We start from the raw sequence: 19,112 nt of genomic DNA, 5'->3' as shown, positions 1-19,112 counted from the left end.
GGGGAGCGCTCTACTTGGAGCCTCAGACTTTATTAATAACTCTATAAAATATGTCGTATTCACCCCGCCTGGTATTGCAGACTTTTTATTTTTAATAGCCTTATTAACTTGTAAATACCACCAGTCTCTACTTGGAGTCAGTGACGAATTTTCCCTATCTTAGTTCTGAACCACAGGTGAAATCCCCACGAGATTCGGGTAAACTCTGTACTCTCTTCTTCTAACTATAAAACAAACTTAATTACAATTCCATTAATACCTGTCAGTAAGAAGCAGGCAGCTCGACTAATGAGGATTTTAACCCAAATTCCTGTAGAGCCCACATACAGAGAATATGGGTATCTTGAAAGACTTAATAGAGCATTAATTCTTTCTACTATCTTTAAAACAATTAACCAAACATAAATTAAATCATTTTCCAAACAACCTTTGTTAAAGAAGCAAGCAGCTTCTAATCTCCAGCTCTCTGAGCTACCAGTCTAACCACAGCAGGGACCTACAGCCTGCAAGCCTAGGCTGCTCCCGTCTTTTGTTTAAGATTTCCAAACTTGAGACATCACATGACTCAACATGACACTGGCCCCCTCTTACTAGAAAATAGAACTTTCTCTTTAACTCTTTGGCTGATGTTTGTTTGTTTGTTTGTTTGTTTGTTTGTTTATTATAAGTACACCGTAGCTGTCTTCAGACACATCAGAAGAGGGCATCAGATCTCATTATAGATGGTTATGTGCCACCATGTGTTGCTGGGATTTGAACTCAGGACCTCTGGAAGAGCAGTCAGCGCTCTTAATCACTGAGCCATCTCTCCAGCCTTAGGCTGATAGTCTTAATTTTCTAGTAGATTCTTTCCCAACACGTTGGTTTGCCACCTGTTACAGTAAAAAAAAAAAGGAACATTTTCTATCAGTTCCCAAGAGCTGGATCAAGGCAACTCTTAATAGGACAACATTTAATTGGGGCTGGCTTACAGGTTCAGAGGTTCAGTCCATATCAAGGCGGGAGCATGGCAGTGTTCAGGCAGGCATGGTACAGGAGGAGCTGAGAGTTCTACAGCTTCATCTGAAGGCTGCTAGGAGATGATTAGCTCCCACGAGGTTAGGAGGAGGGTCTCATTGCCTACCCCCACCTTGACACACGTCCTTCTACAAGATCACACCTCCTAATAGTGCCACTCCCGAGCCAAGCATATTCAAACCACCACACCTCCTTTGTTCCTTCCAGAGGCTCCAGCTCCTGATCGGTTAGGTGAGCTAGGTTGGCTGGTTGGCTTATTTGAGGCAGGGTCTCACCGTGTAGTGTTAACTGGTCTTAAGCCCATAGAGATCTGCCTTCCTCTGCCTCAGAAATTAAAGAGGAAATTAGACTGAGATCATTTGCTTTGTCTATTTGGTTTCTGTTCTGTCATTGCTTACTTGTATCACTTGGGATGAGTAGGTAAGAAAATAAACTGCTACAATAATGATAATAATTTTAGTAAACTTTCATGATTCTCGGGAAAGATTATAAAGTATTTTTTCAAGGTTTGAATTTGCGAAATTCACTGAAATTCATGTCTAAGCTCAAAGAGCTCAAATTCAGAGTTATTACTAATCTTTGTAGAACATAGAGTGAGCAGGACAGAGATTGAGTCCTAGAAAAACCAAAGTAAAAACAGGCTACAGTTGCTAATACTGATGGGAGGTGTCAGGCATGCCAACCCTTTGCTTTGAAACACTAAGAGTGGCTTCGTCTCCACTTGTAGGGCACTGTTCTGATGAGCTAGTGATCTCTACAGTATACAGTTCAGCAACTTGTCTTCTGCTTTGAGCCATGTAGTTCATAGATACATTCTGCTCCCTAGCCAGACCTATGAGAAGGCTTCACAGGACAGTCAAGCACAGCCCTCACCTGCCTTCTTGATTGGAGACAGATAGTTAGCTTGGCTCTGCGGCCTTCTTACCTGCGCTGACCGTGAGCATTACAGTGACGTATGTACACGAGAGACGCAGCACTGTGCTCTCTGTCCTTACAGATACAGCAGAGGGTGTTTCTCAGGAGCTCATTTCTGCTGGCCTGGTCGACGGAAGGGATTTAGTGATAGGTAAGCCTATGACTTTCTGCTCATAGCCCTAATGTCATGTTGTATATGTGGTCCCTAGAAATCAGGTTCCAGTTGAGCAAACCAGCAAAATCCTGTCCTACCCCAGACCCTTGATGGCCGTCAATATCTCTAGGGCATTAGACGAAGTGACAGGGAAGTCGTGAGACAATGGCTCTGCTGTCTTTGACACATCACCCTGACTGACCTATGTAGAGCACAGAAATGAGCAGGGTGGAGATAGAGCCCTAGGAAACCAAAGTGAAGGCCCACACTTCTCTCTGAAACACTAACTAGTGGATAGTTGCAGCTTTGTGGGCCCTGTGTAGTCTGTCTTTTTGTTTTCTGGGGACAGAGTCTTGCTCTGTAGCTCAGGCGGGTCTGGAACTTACTATCCATCTCCTGCCTCAGTTCCTTAACCCCACCCCAGTGCTAAAACTGTTACAGGTGCATATTGTACACTTTGGTTTGTAGTGTGTCATGTGAAAATGAGTCTTCCTTACAGAAAAGTGGAACAGATCACAGGCCCTCCTTGCTGCCTCCTAGTCACAGGCTTTGTGGTGTCTTAACATAAGGCAGACCTTTTACTCCACTGTCTCTGTAGGGTGGTCAAGACATTTTACCGAATTAACAGTGACTTAGGATTTACTTATTCAGTCTAGAGAGCAGTGATAGCTTTGATTTGGGAAATGACTGGCCTTTTTTTCCCCATTTTGATTGTCAATCAAAGATTCTTAAAGATTCTTAATTTTAAGATTTTAAAATATTGTTGAAAATGTATTTATGTAGCTGCTCATTAATTTTCTTTGTGTGATTACAGTGGCAGCTAATTTGCAGAAAATTGTGGAAGAACCTCAGTCAAATCGATCTGTCACTTTCAAACTGGTATTCACCCTCTTCCTTCTCTGCAGACCAGCCGTTCCGTTCCCCAAAGCCGAGACTGTAGCATATGCTGAGGCAGCGGGGCGGTGGGCGCACACGCCTGTATCCCAGCATTTGGGAAGCAGAGACAGGTGGCTGAGTTTGAGGCCAGCCTGGTCTACACAGTGAGTTCCAGGACAGCCAGGGTCACCCAGAGAAAAACCCTGTCTTGAAAAACCAAAAAGACTCTGCTGAGTTGTGTTCATCCACTCTTCCCACGAGCCTGGCTGTCCTCTCAAGCTGAGTGGCTTCACCTCTCCCCGCTCCCAGAACAGAAGCCCACAACCCAGCCTCTAACTCTCCTCAGGGAAATCATAAAGCTATTTGACATAGTTATACAGCCCCATCATTTCTGCAACAAAATCTTATTTATATCTCGGGACCTTTCACCTACTACCTTTCCTTCTGCAGCCCCTTATCAGTTTTTATTGCTGCTTGAAATTTTATTTATAAATTGCCACACCTTGTCGTTCTGTTTGGTTCTTAGGCATCTGGTGTTGAAGGCTCGGATATTCCTGATGATGGCAAACTGATAGGATTTGCCCAGCTCAGCATCAGCTAAACCACAGCCCCGGAAGAGTCAGCCTAGGAGACGCCACACATGCACATGTCTGTTGCTTCTGTTGGCCTGAACCTACAACTGCCAAAGAACCCAGCAAGGAACCTCCCAGCTCGGAGCTTTAGTTTTTCTCTTTGTTTTTCTTGCCTCCGCCCTTCTGCCCCCCTTTTCCTACAAGGAAAGAAAAGTTGGATCACCTGTGGCCAGCATCCCCTCAGAGAGTTCCGTTGGTAGACACGTTGCTCATGTGCCCTCTCCCTCCACGTGAGAGGCAGAAGTGGCCAGTGTGCCTCGAGGCCCAGGATGGAAGTCTCTCAGCTCATTCTTGCCTTACTAAGTTGTTGGCCCCAGTGGATCGAGCAGCCGCACTGGGCAGCCTCATCTTGCCTGCTCTCCCACACCTGCTGGGACATGAGCATCTTGGGATAACTCTCTAACACTCAAGTAGCAATTAAAAGTTGATTGTTCAGCTGGAGCCCAGAGAATTTAATTACTTTTTTTTTTCTTTGTACCTGGTGTGAATTCTAGCAACCTTTGTTAGAAAAAAAGCACAGCCTCGAATGGAGGCAGCCTAAACTCTTGTCTGTCTCCTTCATGGTGTCTCTTACATGTTTTGCTGAGCTGTTCTCAGGCTGTTCTCAGGCACCCCCTTCACTGCTCCCTCCAGAAAGGGTTGCTAGCCTTAACTTCAGCTGGTGCGAAACATCTGACTGTCGTCAGACTTCAGCCATCTCCTTCAGAGTGCACCTTTGGATCGTTTACGCAGAAAACATCAAGCAATGGCTTATAAATCTTATCTTGCCAGAGGTAGTTTTTGAACAAGAAGAGAACTTTGTAAATCTTATCATTGGGAAAGTATTTTCGATATTTAAAAAAATTAAACTGAAGAAAAACTGATCTTTGACCCTCCTATGAAGATGGATTTGCCTGGCCTCTAAGTCATGAGGAAATGGTGTACACCGCTGAGAGTTTTACAGCAATAAAGGAGACTCACACGAGGCTAGAGGCCTGCCTCTGCTCCTCTCTCGCACTGACTCTGCAGGGCTTCTTCATTCGCTCAACTGCCCAAGACGGAACCTGAAGCCACCCGTGCTGTAACCTTAGGCTCATGAGTAGACGGTGTTCATTTGATGTTCTAGAAATTATGTGACTTATTCTTTAGGGTAAAAAGTGAGCTCAATGCAATATGGTTATAATCAGTGAAGTTGGCTTTTCTTTTTTCCTATCGTTAAATAGCATTTGTCTAATTGCTAATAAGCCTACCAAGTTACCAGATTGTATATGAGAGTGGAATAGTCAAGTCTGGCCTTAAAGAGACAAAGATGGGCTGTGAGCCCCTAGAGTGGGACTAGTTCGTTGCCTTTTATAGAATTCCTTGCACCCGCCATTGTTGGTTTGATGAACAAGATTAGTACCCAGTTTGTTTCCACCCTCACCCCACCTCACCCAGTTGAGGATCACAGTGCTGCTCCTATGAGCAGCTCCGTTGACTTTTTTCTTGGAACACACCTGAGAGCTTTCCCCATCTCTGACTTGTGCCACCTCATGTTTCATTCATACTGAGCCTATAGTTTCAGTCATGGACTTTCATACTGCAGAGTGCAAAGGCATGTTGGGAAAGGTGTTGGAGAGGAAGAGAAGATGGATTTGAGAAGGGAATTGAGAGAATAGAGAGTCCAAGGTCCCAGCAGGTTGGTAAAAGGAGGAACCTGTTGAGCTAGGAGGGAGAAAAAAGATTGAGCAGCTAGTTGGAAACCATTTTTTTTCTTTCTTCTTTCCCCACTTGTTAGAGGTAGGGTTGTGAGGAAGCAAAGAAGGGGAGGTGGGATGGAGTCTAGGAAGCAGGCAGTGTTGCCTTTGGCAGAAGGCTCATGGCCTGCTGTAGAATTCAATCTGGTTTCAGCAGCTTGACTTAATTCACTTAAGGGCTCAGGAAGGAATGGATATCACTGTTCTGGCTTTCGACTTAGGGGGTGCTCCAGTGCCAGGTTGGAAGTAAGCAGCAGCCTATCTCTTGTTCTCTAGACCATCATCACCTTTGCCTTGCTGTGAGGGGACAGACATGACAGTAAAAGTGGCCTGGGGCTCTTTTTCTGTTCATGGTTTGCTTTTTTGGCAAGGAGGAGGTCGGCACTAAGACCCAGGACAATGTTACTTCTCCGTGATGTGTGGTGACTTCCTTCTGCTGGCTTATGCAGTGATGGCGAGAGAACCAGTCAGCGGCGGAAACTGCAGAGATGGGACAGCTCAGAAGCCAGGGAGCTAGAGCAGAGCTTCCAGGGGACTCTGCCATTAAGTCCTCAAGATGCCCGTGTCCCTGGAGTAGGGACTGACTATAGCACAAGATAGTGTGTGCCAATATAGCCAAGAGAATGTGTGAAATAGTCTTTCTAAATGATAAAGGCATCATTTGGGTTGGTTCTTGTTTTTTGTGTTTTCCCTTCTGTTTTCAACCAAATCCTAGAGCCAGCTGAGACTGATACGTAACCTGAAGGCTAACACAAGAATGAACCAGGAATGTCAGTTCCTCCTTGGGAGGTTTGCTGGGTGGTGAAAGATGTAAAATATTACCTTCTCCCTCTTCTCTTGACTTGTATTTTACTGCATGTTTTTTTTTTTCATTTTTAATCAATAAAGAGTAAATTGTCCTTAATGATGTATGAATGCTGTTTTTTTGATGGTGGTTGGGAAGAGCTCTGAGTAGGACATAACATCACTCCCTTTAGTTTTCATGTGACTAGAGTGCAGCGAAGGTGCACATAAGCAGTTAAGACTAGCACACACACCATCATCCACAATTTTAGTAGAATAGCTTCAAACTCTTGTGCTCCAGTTGGGGAGATACATGCCCCACATGGGACGAAGGAAGACTCCCCAAGGAAACTGGACATGAAAGGCAGCAAACCATCCCCATTATGTGTTGATTTTTTTTTTTTTTCCCTGAATCTCTGAGCAGTGATGAGCTTCTCCCATGGGGTTTGGACACTGCCATGGTATGGCTTTGTGGAAGATTCTAAGCTCTTTAGCACCTTGTCTCCCACCTGCTCTGACTGACTTCCTGATGATAATCTTTCCTAACAAGCAGCCACATCTGTGAGGGCTGCCGCAGCTGCTGTTCCGAGAGCACAGAGCTATGGAACTTGGATTGGGAGGACTGTAGAGCTTGGAGCTGATGAGCGCCTACTTTCCAGGTCAGCAAATTAAAGAAATAAGCTGAGTGCTGTGTGCACACAGTAGGGCCGGGTACTCAAATGTGGCGGTGCCATGTGCAAGGGTTAGAGGTCAGGGCAAGAGTAAGGTGACCTCTGCTTACCTGTTCTAACAGATTAGACTGTCCCAGGCTAGCTCCTCAGCTTCACTGCCTCCTTAGGGTCAGGTCAGCTACCCCATGTTTGTTTTTAAAGTACACTTCAATTTTTAGGATAGTCCAGTAGTTTCACAGCAAAATCAAGTAGAATGTGTTACCTGTACTTGAGCAACCTTTTCCTGCCTCCAGCGATCCACGCGTATTACATTTTTGATGTTGTTAATAAACCACAGCTGTGCCCCTAAAAATATTCTATTCTGCCTGGCCTGTTCGTGTCTTTCCACACTGACCCTCGGCCACCCATGTCTGTGTTGGTTGTGGATTGTTTTTATTTATTTGCATGTCACTAACATGGGGATTGAGCCTAGGACCTTGTGCTGAACAAGCACTCTTCCAATGAGCATCCCTACATGATCCATTGGTCTTTGTGTAGTTGGGACCAATTACACAGCACGGAGTCTGTTCAGATAGGCTTCTTTTGGTAATATTGAAAGTTCCTATCTTTTCACAGTAGCTGTAGCTTTTGTTCTGTTTTGTTTTTTAGCACTGAATTGCAGTGTCTACCACAGTTTACCATATACCCACTGAAGGACATCTTTTGGACTTCCAAGTTTGGCCAGTTAAGAACAAAGCTCCTGGAATCTTTGTACAGGGTTTTGTGCGGGCATGTGGTGTCAACTCATTTGACAAATGCCAGTGAACATGATTGTTGGGTTTTAAGGTAAGAGTATGTTTAGTTTTCTAAGTATATTGTTAAGGCGTTGTGCTGTTTTACATTCCTGTCACTCTACACTCCTGGTCATTTGTGTTATTGTCAGTATTTTGAATGTAGCTGTTCTATTAGGTGTGTAATAGTTTCCTGTCTTAATTTGAAATTTTTTAATGATTATGCTATTGGACATCTTCATGTATGCCAGCTTGCCTTCTGTGTTCCAGAGACACGGGTCTTCAGACTTTCTTACTTTGAAATGAGCTCAGACTTAGAGAACTATTTGCAAGTAATACCAAAGATTCACCGATATCTGCCTTGTGGCTTCTCTAAATGTAAATCTCTCTCTTAACACCTATCAAAATCAGGACGTTAGTCTTGATAGGGCACTGTTGACTAATGTACAAAGTGAGAAAGCTTCAGTCATCACAGTATTGTGTCTTTTCTGGACTCTGCCCTCCATCCAGAACTGTCTTTAGCAACAGTATTTTCTTGATCTCTGGCCTGGCTCAGCCTGATCTTTGTTTCTCTTGACCTTAACACTTCCTTCAAGCAATGGGTAGTGACTGTGCAACAGTGGGTAGTGACTGTGCAGCAGTGGATAGTGACTGTGCAGCAGTGGGTAGTGACTGTGCAACAGTTGATAGTGACTGCAGCAATGGGTAGTGACTGTGCAGCAGTGGGTAGTGACTGTGCAGCAGTGGATAGTGACTGTGCAGCAGTGGGTAGTGACTGTGCAGCAGTGGATAGTGACTGCAGCAGTGGGTAGTGACTGTGCAACAGTTGATAGTGACTGCAGCAATGGGTAGTGACTATGCAGCAGTGGGTAGTGACTGTGCAGCAGTGGGTAGTGACTGTGCAGCAATGGGTAGTGACTGTGCAACAGTTGATAGTGACTGCAGCAGTGGGTAGTGACTGTGCAGCAGTGGGTAGTGACTGTGCAGCAGTGGGTAGTGACTGTGCAGCAGTGGATAGTGACTGTGCAGCAGTGGATAGTGACTGTGCAGCAGTGGATAGTGACTGTGCAGCAGTGGGTAGTGACTGCAGCAGTGGGTAGTGACTGTGCAGCAGTGGATAGTGACTGCAGCAGTGGGTAGTGACTGCAGCAGTGGGTAGTGACTGTGCAGCAGTGGGTAGTGACTGCAGCAGTGGATAGTGACTGCAGCAGTGGGTAGTGACTGCAGCAGTGGGTAGTGACTGTGCAGCAGTGGGTAGTGACTGTGCAGAGTATCTCTCAGTATGAGACCACTTATGTAAACAGTTGATAAGCTTTTGTGGACTTCTAATCAGCTGCATTTCTTCCTGAGATTTAAGAGTTACTTATAGCTGAGGATGATGTCACATGCCTATAACCCCAGCCCTTGGGCTGCAGTGAGGCAGGGGAATCAGGAGGTCCCATGACTACCCTGAAGACATGCAGAGATCTGGCCTTTAAACAAACAGGGCTTTTTTTTGGGTAACAGTCTTTGCTAGTTTGTGACTTACAAACTTCACCCTCTTTCACAGTGTCTTTCATAGAGTACAAATATTTTAAGTTTCAATGAAGGCCAACTTGGCAATTATTTTATAGCTTGCTACTGATACTTATTTTAAAAGCCACTCCTATGTCCAAAATTATTCAAGTTTAACCCACTATCATCTTCTGGAATGTAATTATTTGTATTTTATATTTCGTTTTACGGTCCAATTTAAGTTTTTATGTATAGTTTCCTTTTTCTGTGTGCACTGGCTGCCTTGTGCACATCATTAGGAAGTGCTTTTAGCACTTCTGCTTGTCTAGGTGCTGCCCAGTTCATGACTGTTATCTTTTTGGGTTTTACAGTAATGGGAAAACAAACTAGGATATATATTCATTCATTCATTCTCTCTCTCTCTCTCTCTCTCTCTCTCTCTCTCTCTCTCTCTCTCTCTCCTGTGTGTGAGAGAGAGTGAGGGCATTCACACGTGTATACAAGTATGAGTGTGCGCACACGTGCTTTCACAAACACCACGGCGCGTTGAGAGGACAGTGCTGCAGAGGCAGTTCTCTCCTGCCTTCCTGTGGGTTCTGGGGATTGAACTCAGGTTGACAGGGTTGCTTGGAAAGTATCTTTACCGGCTGTGTTTGTATTTTTGAGATGGTGTTTTAGTTAGGATTTCTGTTGTATACCAAAACACCATGACCACAAAGCAAGTTGAGGAGAAAAGAGTTATTGGCTGTGACTTCTAGATCACAGTTCATCATTGGAGGAATCAGGACTGGGCTGGAACCTGGAGGCAGGAACTGATGCAGAGGCCTCGCAAGGGAACCCAGGACAGCCAGTCTAGGGATGGCACCACGTACAATGGGCTGGACCCTCCCCCATTGATCACTGATTGAGAAAATGCCTTACTTCTGGATCTCATGGAGGCATTTTCTCAACTGAGGCTCCTCCTCTCTGATGACTCCAACTTGTGTCAAGTTGACAAAATCGGCCAATACAGATAGAAAGGTCTCACTCTGTAGCCCAGGCTGGCCTGGAGCTCACTGTTTGCTCCAGGTTGGACTCCAGCTCTCAGCAATCTGCCTCACTCTCCTCAGGCTGCTGGTAGTTGAGGTGTAAGATACCATACTTGTCTTGTCCTACCCTTTTTTCATTCTCCATAAGAAGTACAAGAATGTCTAGAGACCAGCTCAGCTTTCTCCTCAGGTGGGTGGGTGAGTGAGAAAGAGATTTGGATGACTCAGTGGCCCAGCACAAGCTTCCTACCTCTTACGTCATCTCAGAATAAGAATACTCCAACTAATTGTAGGGGATGGTGGAGTACAATGGGGGCAATGCTGGGAACGAAGCCTAAAAGTGCTCTTTTATGTGTTGTTTTGGCTTTGTCATTGTCCTGAGCCGGGACAGCCAGCAGCCAGGGCCGTCACCTGCCTAACTCTTAAAATGGTTCAAAATTTAGAACATGAAAGACCCTCCTCGTGCGACTGTATAAGCAGGTCTGTGTATTGCACATGCAGGCAATTTGCTTGTGTGCATGTGCAGAAGCGGTGCAGAGGTAATGCAGAGGGGACTTTGCCCTGTGTTGTTGTTATCATTGATTGCTTTGGGAGATTGGGATACACTGGAGAGCCTGTATTTGTTTTTAATCTAATAAAACAAGTTTCTAGATTACTAGGAATTTACTAGATTACTAGAAAACCAGTTTCTTCTTTGATTAGAACTGGAAGTACGGGGCTGGGGATTTAGCTCAGTGGTAGAGCACGTGCCTAGCAAGCACAAGGCCATGGGTTCAGTCCCCAGCTCTGAAAAAAAGAAAAAAGGAAAAAAAAAGAACTAGAAGTACAACACTCACACACTCTCTCTCTCTCTCTCTTTCTCTCTCTCCTAGCCTGCATGCTGCTCTGGGATTAGCTACTATTACATAATTAGCAGAAAAAAGTAAGATCAGCAGAAGTATGTCAAGGTTATAGGCAAGAAATGGCTCCTGCAGAGTTAGTGCAGGCAGTTTTTCTCCTTTGAAGATTGCATGTATGTGTCTCTTAGTCACACCCACTTCTACTCCCTCTTTCCCAGTTTGCCCTAACACATCTCCTTCCCAACATCATGTCTTCATTTTCTTGTTGTAGATTTCTTGTTGTTGTTTATGTATTGTAAAGATGTATTTTTATGTTTTGCCTGCGTGTGTGTGTATTCTGTGTATCCTGTACATGCCTGATGCCCGTGGAGGTCGGAGAGGGCACTAGACATTCTAAAACTGGACTTACAGAGAGTTGAGAACTGTCATGTGGGTACTGGGACCAAATCTAGGTCCTCTGCAAGAACAAGAAGTATTCTTAATCACTGAACCATCTTTCCAGCCCATTACTTAGAAAAAAGCAACTAGGCCACTGGCTGCAGTTGGTGGACAGATGAGTCCGGATGTGCACATTAGGGTCCATGGAAAGCGGGGCAGGCCTGTCAGTGGCCCTCTGTCAAAGAAGGGAGGGAGGCTCTTTCTAAGCAGCAAACATTAGCTGCCATTGGCTCCTCAGCCGAGGGTGGAGGAGGAGCAGGGCACCAGAGCTCCTTTCTCACGGTTGGTACTTAATAGATATCGATCAAATTTTATTGTCCCTTCTTCCCTATGCCCCCAGGCCGCTGGTAAACATTCTTCTACTCTTATCTCCTGGGAGATAAAGATTTTAAAGGTTTCACGTCTTCTCATAAGATTTTTTTCTCTATGCTTGGCCGGGTTCAGTTACTAAAATCTGCAGTTTAAAGGATGTGGTCATAAAACAATAGCGTCGCACTGGTTTGGGTTTTTAGGGTAGATGACACTCTGTGGTATACATGTGCCACGTTTCCTTTATGCACACTTCGGTCGTTTCCATTTCTTAAGTGTTGTATATTTCTAGCTGGATCAATCTTATCCAGGTCATGTGTGGATAAGTACAGCTCTGGGGGCTGATGTGTGCAGCTGCCATGTCATGTGCAGAGGTCAGTGTCCTCTCTTCTGTCAAGGAGCCTTGCTGAGAGGTAGAGAGAGATCTTCCCTCTGGCTGAGCACATACATTCACTTAGTCTCAGCAGTCTGAACAGTTGACAACTCTCCGAGTTAACTACTATCTGCGACAAGAAGCTTTTTGACCAGGATTCAGAGCATCACACATTAGGACTAGAAAACATGGGTGTGGAGAAGGCAGTTTTACATGATAGCTGTTTAGCAAAACACCACTCATCAGTTCTTACCTAGGGCATAAGCCTTGACTTCTGATCATGCTTACAGTCGCAAGTGTAATTTCCCGTCTGTGGGGCAGGGTTCTGGTCCACGTGAGAGCGGTTGGTTAGACGTAGGCTCGTCTTGCCATGCCTGCCCTGGTAGACATGTTATTGCACTGCACTGTGCGATGTGAAGTCGAAAGCTTGGTGAAACCGCTGATTAAGGCTTGTGCTGTGTTCCTGTCGTATCCCCAGGTCTCCTGACGTTTAGTGGCTGGAAGAGATGCTCGTGTACCTCCAAATGGTGCGGACACCCTCAGAATCTGAGGTTTATAGTGATGGGCAAGCAGTAGAGGTGACTGAGCTGTTGAAGGTGTTGTAGTTGGATGTCAATGAGGAAGAGAACTTGATCTTTTGAAGACTTCGCCCTAGAAAGATGCTGTTCTGTGACGCCTGTGTTTGTCACGGTCAATAAAACATTCTCACATAAGTGGGGTTTTGGGGTTTTTGTTGTTGTTGTTGTTGTTGTTTGGATATTCTTTCTTGTCAGAGTAGGGAGGTAAGGTCTAAACTGACAGGTGTAGCTGCCCAAAGCTGGGTTAAACATTAATGTGGCTGTCACCACAGCCCAGAGCAGCAAGCCTGCGTGGTGTTCCTCCACTAAGCAGTGATAAGCAGACATGGCCCAGTTTGCACAGGTCATGGCTGAAGTGGGCGATTTTGGTCCCTTCCAGGTGCGGGTGACCATCCTGATGGGCATCCCCAATTTCCTGTCTGCATTCTTCGTGTTTAGCCAGGTCTTCATGGTCCTTGATGAGGCTCACCACTGTTCAGTGTCCTGGGTTAAGAACCACACTTTCAACCTAAGTGCTGCTGAGCAGCTGGCTGTCAGCATACCCAACGACACGGCAGGCAGGCCCGAGTCCTGCCTCATGTTCCGGCCACCTCCTGACAGTGCCAGCCTGGAAGACATCCTGAGCCACCGCTTCAATGAGACACAGGCCTGCGACTCGGGCTGGGACTATCCTGAGAACAGGCCTCCGTCCCTAAAGAATGAGGTAGGGCGGATGGCCTGCTGCTGTCTCTGCCTTTGAAACTCTGCTCTTGTCTTTATGCCTGTTTTCTCCTTTGCTGGCCATCCTGGTCCAATCCCCATTGTGGGCCAGGCAACAGCCTTGAGCTCCAAATGCCAGTTATTGCGTGTGTCCTGTCACTGCATCTGTGTGCTCTGCTGCCTGAGTGGCTGTTGGTCCTTGGATGGTCTCTTGTGTGCATCACTGGGCATTTCCCTCTGCCCGTCTGCCCCGAAGCCTGCCTCCATCCGTCTCCCTCTTCCCCTGCTCTTCTCTCTGTCCGTCTCATAATCTCTGTCTGATGTCCTCCCTCCCTGTCCTACTTACCCTCTCCTTCCTTGGCTATTCACATGCCTTACTGCTTCAGCAGGAGCTTACTACTTTTAAACTGCTTCCCAGGTGCATGCCTACATGCCTGCCGCTGGCTAGCACTCGTAGGACGTCAGTCAGAATTCAGTGGGTGTGTCATGTTCCCTTTAAATTTTAAATATCCTGTGCTCAATGAATTCACTATGGTACCGATTGCCTCGGTACACCATATGGGAACCATGGGGTTTAGATGATAAAAGTTGGCCCTGGCTGCTACACCGAGTCTTACATACTTTGTTCTCATTTCAGTTTGACCTGGTATGTGAGCGGGAGAACCTGAAGAGGACCTCGCAGTCGGTGTTCATGGCGGGGCTCCTAGTGGGGGCCCTAGTCTTTGGGCCTGTCTGTGACTGGTATGAGCTCCTGATCCAGCAGGCTTCTAGGCTTCCGGTGCCGGCTCAGTTATCCCCTGGAGCCATGCTAGTGGCCCTCAGGATAAGTCCTATTGCCTTCCTTCAGATGGGTCTCTAAGGAAAAATCCTATCTCCCCACTCTGACAGCGGGCCAGAATAGGCTTGCCTGGGCCTCTCTTAATTCAGTCCTGGGGCAGCCTCTTCATTTCAAAACCTGTCCTTCTGTTACCTCAGGATTGGCCGAAGAGCTAGCATTCTGCTGCAGGTGCTTCTGTCCGGCATCACAGGAGTGGCCACAGCCTTTGTGCCCAGCTTTGAACTCTACATGGTTCTGTGCTTTTTCTCAGCCATTGCAGTTGCTGGGTATATGATGAGCACCATGATCCTTGGTGAGTGTCTGGGCCCTGGAGCCATCAGACAGTCTGAAACTGGAGCTCTTGAGAGCCCCAGAAAACCTGGGGGAAAGTTTCAGTCATCTCTACCTAAGGAAGTCATAGCAGACCTTCCTATGCTACGAATGACTCACAGGGCTTACTGTGAGACCATCTGGATATCAATAGACACTGAGGAGATTCAAGTGAGTCTTAGACTTTGTCTTCACAGTTTCAGAGTGGGTGGGACCATCCTGGAGAACACGAGCCATGGTCCTGGCCCAGAGCAACTTTGCCCTTGGGCTGATGGCGTTAGCAGGACTGGCCTATGGTGTCCGAAACTGGAGACTCCTTCAGATAATAGGCACCACACCCATCTTCCTGCTTGTCTTCTATTTCTGGTAAGGAGACCCTTGCCAGCGACAGGCCACCCTAGTTGGGAGCACTGTGGCAGGATGCAGGACCCAGAGGAGGGAGCCTGTGGAGCTCGGGTGGGAGACTCAGTGTGCACGGGAACTCTGGGTGGCTGCACAGAGCTCAAGACTCCAGCATCACGACCATGTGTGGTTGGCAGGGTTCTGCCAGAATCTCCACGGTGGCTCCTCTCTCAAGGAAGGACAGAGGAGGCCAAACAGCTGGTCCAGAAGGCAGCCTTGGTGAACGGCCGGCCACTTGCCTCTGAGCTCCTGAACCAGGTACCTGTGGGCAGGTGAAGGCCCACCCCCAACTCAAGCCAATGTCCATGCCTGTGTCCTGGCCCCTCACTCTGCCCTTCTTGTAGCTGGTCCCTGAGAAGACAGGCCCCTCGGGGAATGCCTTGGATCTTTTCAGACACCCTCAGCTCAGGAAGGTGACTCTGATTCTCATAGCTGTCTGGTAAGTGCCAGGGCCTTGTCCCTCCCTTAGAACAGATCCAGAGTGCTACCGGTGTTCTTCTGCTGTGTGTCACTGGAGGGTGGACAGAGGCTGTAAGTGGGATGGTTTCTCCTCAGGTGCCCATGTCTCCTGGTGTGAACTCGTAAAGCCAGGATGTTCCTTTGGGCGTGACTTGTTGTACACTGGCAGTGACAAGGATGCTTGGGTACTTTTAGGTTTGTGGACAGCCTGCTGTACTATGGACTCGGCTTCCAAGTGGGGGACTTTGGTCTGGACATCTACCTGACACAGGTAATATTCGGAGTAGTGGAAGTACCTGCCCGTCTTTCCAGCATCCCCATGATGGAGAAGCTGGGTCGGAAGTGGAGCCAGCTCTGTACCCTGACCCTTGCTGGTGTCATGTGTGTCATCATCATCTTCATCCCAGGAGGTACCAGGCTGTGTTCCACCCCCTCTCCCTCCCTGCCATGGCCAGAGCCATTGCCCCACCCCCTCCAAGACCGAGGGCTTCCCCAGGGTGTGGGTGTAGAGGGGAGGCATTTGAGTATACAGGGAGGTGTGCAGGCTCAGGTGACGAGTGTCCTCTCTGTGTGGCTGTCCTGCACTTCCCTGCAGATCTTCCCACAGTGGCCACTGCACTGGCTGTGGTGGGGAAGTTTGCCTCGTCTGCTGCCTTCACCATTTCCTATGTGTACACTGCTGAGCTCCTCCCCACCATCATCAGGTGAGAGCTGCTGGGGTGACTCTCGATGCTTGGCCCTGGGGATTTAATATCACCCAGCCCCTCTGCTCCTGTGCTGCCAGCCGACAGCCAGCCAGTGAGCTGCCTTCAGGGCCTAGGAAGTCTAGTGCCATTCACCAAGGTGTCCTTGTAGACAGAGCAGGCCCTGGCCATGTGAGGGTGTGACTGTGGGGCAGAAGAAACTGAGAGGAGAGGGAGGAGTGCTCCCAGGAGAGGAACCTTCCAAAGTGCCAAAGAAGCTTGGGTCTCTTGGGTGACAGGGGAAGCCCGAGGGGGCCGGGTGGTCCAGGAAGCTCTCCCCCTGGCCAGACCAAAGGTGGCTGAGACCTAGGCCTCCCAGCTGTGGAGTGAGTGTGGCCTCCTCAGTGGGTGGAGGCTTAGCTTGTGCTGCTCTCCCCAGGCAAACAGGCATGGGGTTGGTGAGCATCTTCTCCAGGGTCGGGGGCATCATCACACCCCTTGTGATGCTGCTGGAACAGTACCACAAGGCGATTCCCATGCTGATCTTTGGCAGCCTCCCCATTGGGGCAGGCCTACTGTGTGCTCTGCTGCCTGAGACAAGAGGCCAGACCCTGAAGGACACCCTCCAGGACCTGGAGCAGGGGGGCCCCCACGGTGAGCACAGACTTCTTGGCCTCTCCCTAGACCCAGGCCTCCCAGTCACCATTGGTCCATTATTAGTTAATCCTTGCTTACTGAGCAACATGGTGCCACAGATAACTGTAGGTCATTTTCCTGCTAGAGCTGATAAAGGCATTGATCATGGGACTGCATCACTGGCAGCCACTGACTGCTTTTTTTCCCCCTTTTGTAGGTCCTCAGTGACACAGTCCCTTGAAAAAGAAATGGAGGCCAACGGAAGAAGCTTTATCCCAGGAGTTAGCATTGGTAGTGCTCCTTGTTCTGATTGTGGTTGTTAAGGACCAGTTCACATACAGCACCTGATTACACAGTGGGTGTCAGTGGGCTCTGCTTTGAAGGAGGGACAGGCCCGCTTGTTGTGATTGGACAGGACCCACCTCCTTGTTTACCTCTGTCTGATTTACCCCTCTGTCTGACTTCCTGCTCAGTACCATGACTGCATTAGGGTCCTCTGTGTGTCTGTGGGTGTGTCATGGTGAATGGGATCCCACTGGAAAGAGTACATTCATAGGCGAGCTATCTCATCACAAGCATGAGCATGGGAAGAGCTAGTACCACTCTCCTCCTTGGTCAGGCCTCTTACATGTCCCATCAGTCTTCACATAGCCACGCCCAGGCCTCATGTCCGCAATGCAAAGCCTTGAGAACACTGTGAAACCATTTCCAGAGCACACCGATGCTTTAGCATCCCCCCTTCACCCTTGGTCACCTCCTCCTCCGCCTCCTCCTCCAAGAGAGCAGCGCTGTCCCTGTCCGCTGGCATCCAGTCATGGATATGTCCTACTGCTCTCTTCTGAGATCACAGACAATCATGCTCTTCAGCTTGCTTATGCTGCATGTTCCTCTGCTGAGAAGCAAAAATGGGAAAGTGCAGTTCCAGGCTGATGCCCTCGACTTCTCCGAGCGATGTGGCCGGGTGTTGGTGCTCCTTCCTTGGCAGTGATTGTCATCCTGGGGAGACTTAGTGGGATCCTTAGCTGACACAGTATTCTACAAGGGTTTGCCTGTGGCTTTTGTTTTTGTTGTTCTGTCTTACGAGCTGTATTCCCAGACTTGCCTTTAGGGTCTCTGTTGACATTATCTCTTACATTTCTTTGGGATTATATATGTCTTGGAGAAATATTTTCAATCTGTAATGCTTAATTTTCATTGTCAACATGACTGATTGGAATGACTAAGGAAGGACATCTGTGGCTGGTGTCTGTCTAGCTGTTTTCAGAAGTTTCACTGAGGAGGGAAGACCTTCCCTGAATGTGGGCAGTATCCTATTGGCTATGGCCCTGAACTCAATAAATAAATAAAGCCATGAACGGTGCTGAGACCAGAGTCATACTGTTTACTTCCGCCCATGGTGACAGCACGGATTAAACTGTACCCTCACACTGTAAAGCAGGATCAGTTCTTCTTTCTTTAGTCGCTTTGTTATGTTGTCATAACAAAGAGAAAAGTAACAGAGAATGCTACAGAAGGTTCGGGCTTTCTGTGATAGATCTGACCATGACGATTCCTAGGCCTTTGGGGAAAGTTTGTAAAGAGATGCATGTGAACTTGGAATTTTGGGCCGGGGGATCCCTAAAATACTGTAAGCAGGCTTTTGTGGGCTGTTCTACTGGGAGCTTGTAAGATCAGCATGCTCAGAGAAATGCAGCAGTCTCATTCAACTTAGGAGGCTTCACAGGGAAACAAGGACTCTCTAGGAACTGGGCTTGGAAGCCTTTGATCATCTATTTTGACAAAGAATTAGGCTGCATTCTATCCTGCAAGAAATTGAGTGAAGCCAGATTCAAAACAGTGAGGTTGTTTTGTTTTGTTTCTTTCAGAGAATCCAGAACTCTTCAGGCTGTGATACGGCCATTGCTTATGTATTCAGATCTACAGCGTGAGAGAGCAGAAAGATAAGAAACAAGTGAACCTTGTTGGGAATGCAGTATGAGCAATTTGAAGTTTCAAATAAAGAAAGTGCAGAGCAAGCACCATAATTGTTAGATGAATTAGCACCATCGAAAAGAAACCCCCTCTCTTCACTTAAAGATAAGCCCCCCGTATGAAAGACTAGAATTTGTAAAAATAGAAGTTCATTCACAGGAAGAGCCTGGACTGAGAATGCTACTCAAAGAGTTCCCTCATTCAAAAACTAAAGACATGTTTCTCCCAGAGGTCACTGCAGACTGAAGCTGTCATCCAGGCAACATCTCAAGCTGCCAGCAAGACTTCACAGCATCATATGCATCAGTGGTCCTCAACCTTCCTAATGCTGTGACCCTTAATACAGTTCCTCATGCTGTGTGACCCCAACTGGAAAGTTACTTTGTTACTACTTTATGGCTATAATTTTGCTACTGTTATGAATGGTAAAAATCTGATATGCAGGATATCAGATGTGCAATCCTATGAAAAGTTTATCCAAATTGCAAAAGGGTCACGACCCACAAGTTCAGAACCCCTGATA

The 19,112-nt window shown here is 47.2% G+C and overlaps 2 protein-coding genes across 4 annotated transcripts in view; both read left to right on the top strand.

Annotated features, from left to right (window-relative positions):
• The window catches only part of Oxsr1 (oxidative stress responsive kinase 1), a 91,038-nt gene extending 84,825 nt beyond the window's left edge, over window positions 1-6,213 (top strand). Inside the window, exons 16-18 of one of the 2 annotated variants that reach the window (XM_063265654.1) lie at window positions 2,015-2,083; window positions 2,901-3,126; window positions 3,489-6,213. In XM_063265654.1, the coding sequence (XP_063121724.1) occupies window positions 2,015-2,083; window positions 2,901-3,126; window positions 3,489-3,534 (341 nt within the window). In that variant the 3' untranslated portion in view covers window positions 3,535-6,213. The remainder of the gene's footprint in view (window positions 1-2,014; window positions 2,084-2,900; window positions 3,127-3,488) is intronic. The other variant, NM_001108194.1, reaches the window with a different exon arrangement.
• Window positions 6,214-6,356: 143 nt separating this feature from the next.
• Slc22a13l1 (solute carrier family 22 member 13-like 1) lies at window positions 6,357-18,619 on the top strand. Of its 2 annotated transcripts, XM_008766700.4 has the most exons (9): window positions 6,357-13,295; window positions 13,929-14,032; window positions 14,267-14,421; window positions 14,636-14,804; window positions 14,978-15,098; window positions 15,185-15,279; window positions 15,495-15,709; window positions 15,895-16,003; window positions 16,422-17,973. In XM_008766700.4, exons 1-9 carry the CDS (start codon window positions 12,918-12,920, stop codon window positions 16,939-16,941), a joined length of 1,866 nt encoding a protein of 621 aa, XP_008764922.2. In that variant the 5' UTR covers window positions 6,357-12,917; the 3' UTR covers window positions 16,942-17,973. The 2 variants fall into 2 exon arrangements, with proteins under 2 accessions (XP_008764922.2, XP_063122556.1); XM_063266486.1 differs by lacking the exons at window positions 6,357-13,295; window positions 13,929-14,032 and adding an exon at window positions 18,484-18,619 and having other exon boundaries at window positions 14,148-14,804; window positions 16,422-16,909.
• The last annotated feature ends 493 nt before the right edge of the window (window positions 18,620-19,112 follow it).

Source organism: Rattus norvegicus, chromosome 8 (assembly GCF_036323735.1).
Source record: "Rattus norvegicus strain BN/NHsdMcwi chromosome 8, GRCr8, whole genome shotgun sequence".
NCBI lineage: Eukaryota > Metazoa > Chordata > Mammalia > Rodentia > Muridae > Rattus > Rattus norvegicus.
The sequence above is the reverse complement of the archived record's forward strand: the minus strand, read 5'-3'. Positions and strand labels throughout refer to the sequence as shown.

Excerpts from the sequence above, each read along its gene's own strand:
- Slc22a13l1 (XM_008766700.4), top strand. The coding sequence starts at position 12,918 with ATGGCCCAGTTTGCACAGGTCATGGCTGAAGTGGGCGATTTTGGTCCC. Across the intron at positions 14,805-14,977 it reads CTGCTTGTCTTCTATTTCTG|GGTTCTGCCAGAATCTCCAC; the intron begins GTAAGGAGACCC and ends TGTGGTTGGCAG. Across the intron at positions 15,710-15,894 it reads CATCATCTTCATCCCAGGAG|ATCTTCCCACAGTGGCCACT; the intron begins GTACCAGGCTGT and ends ACTTCCCTGCAG.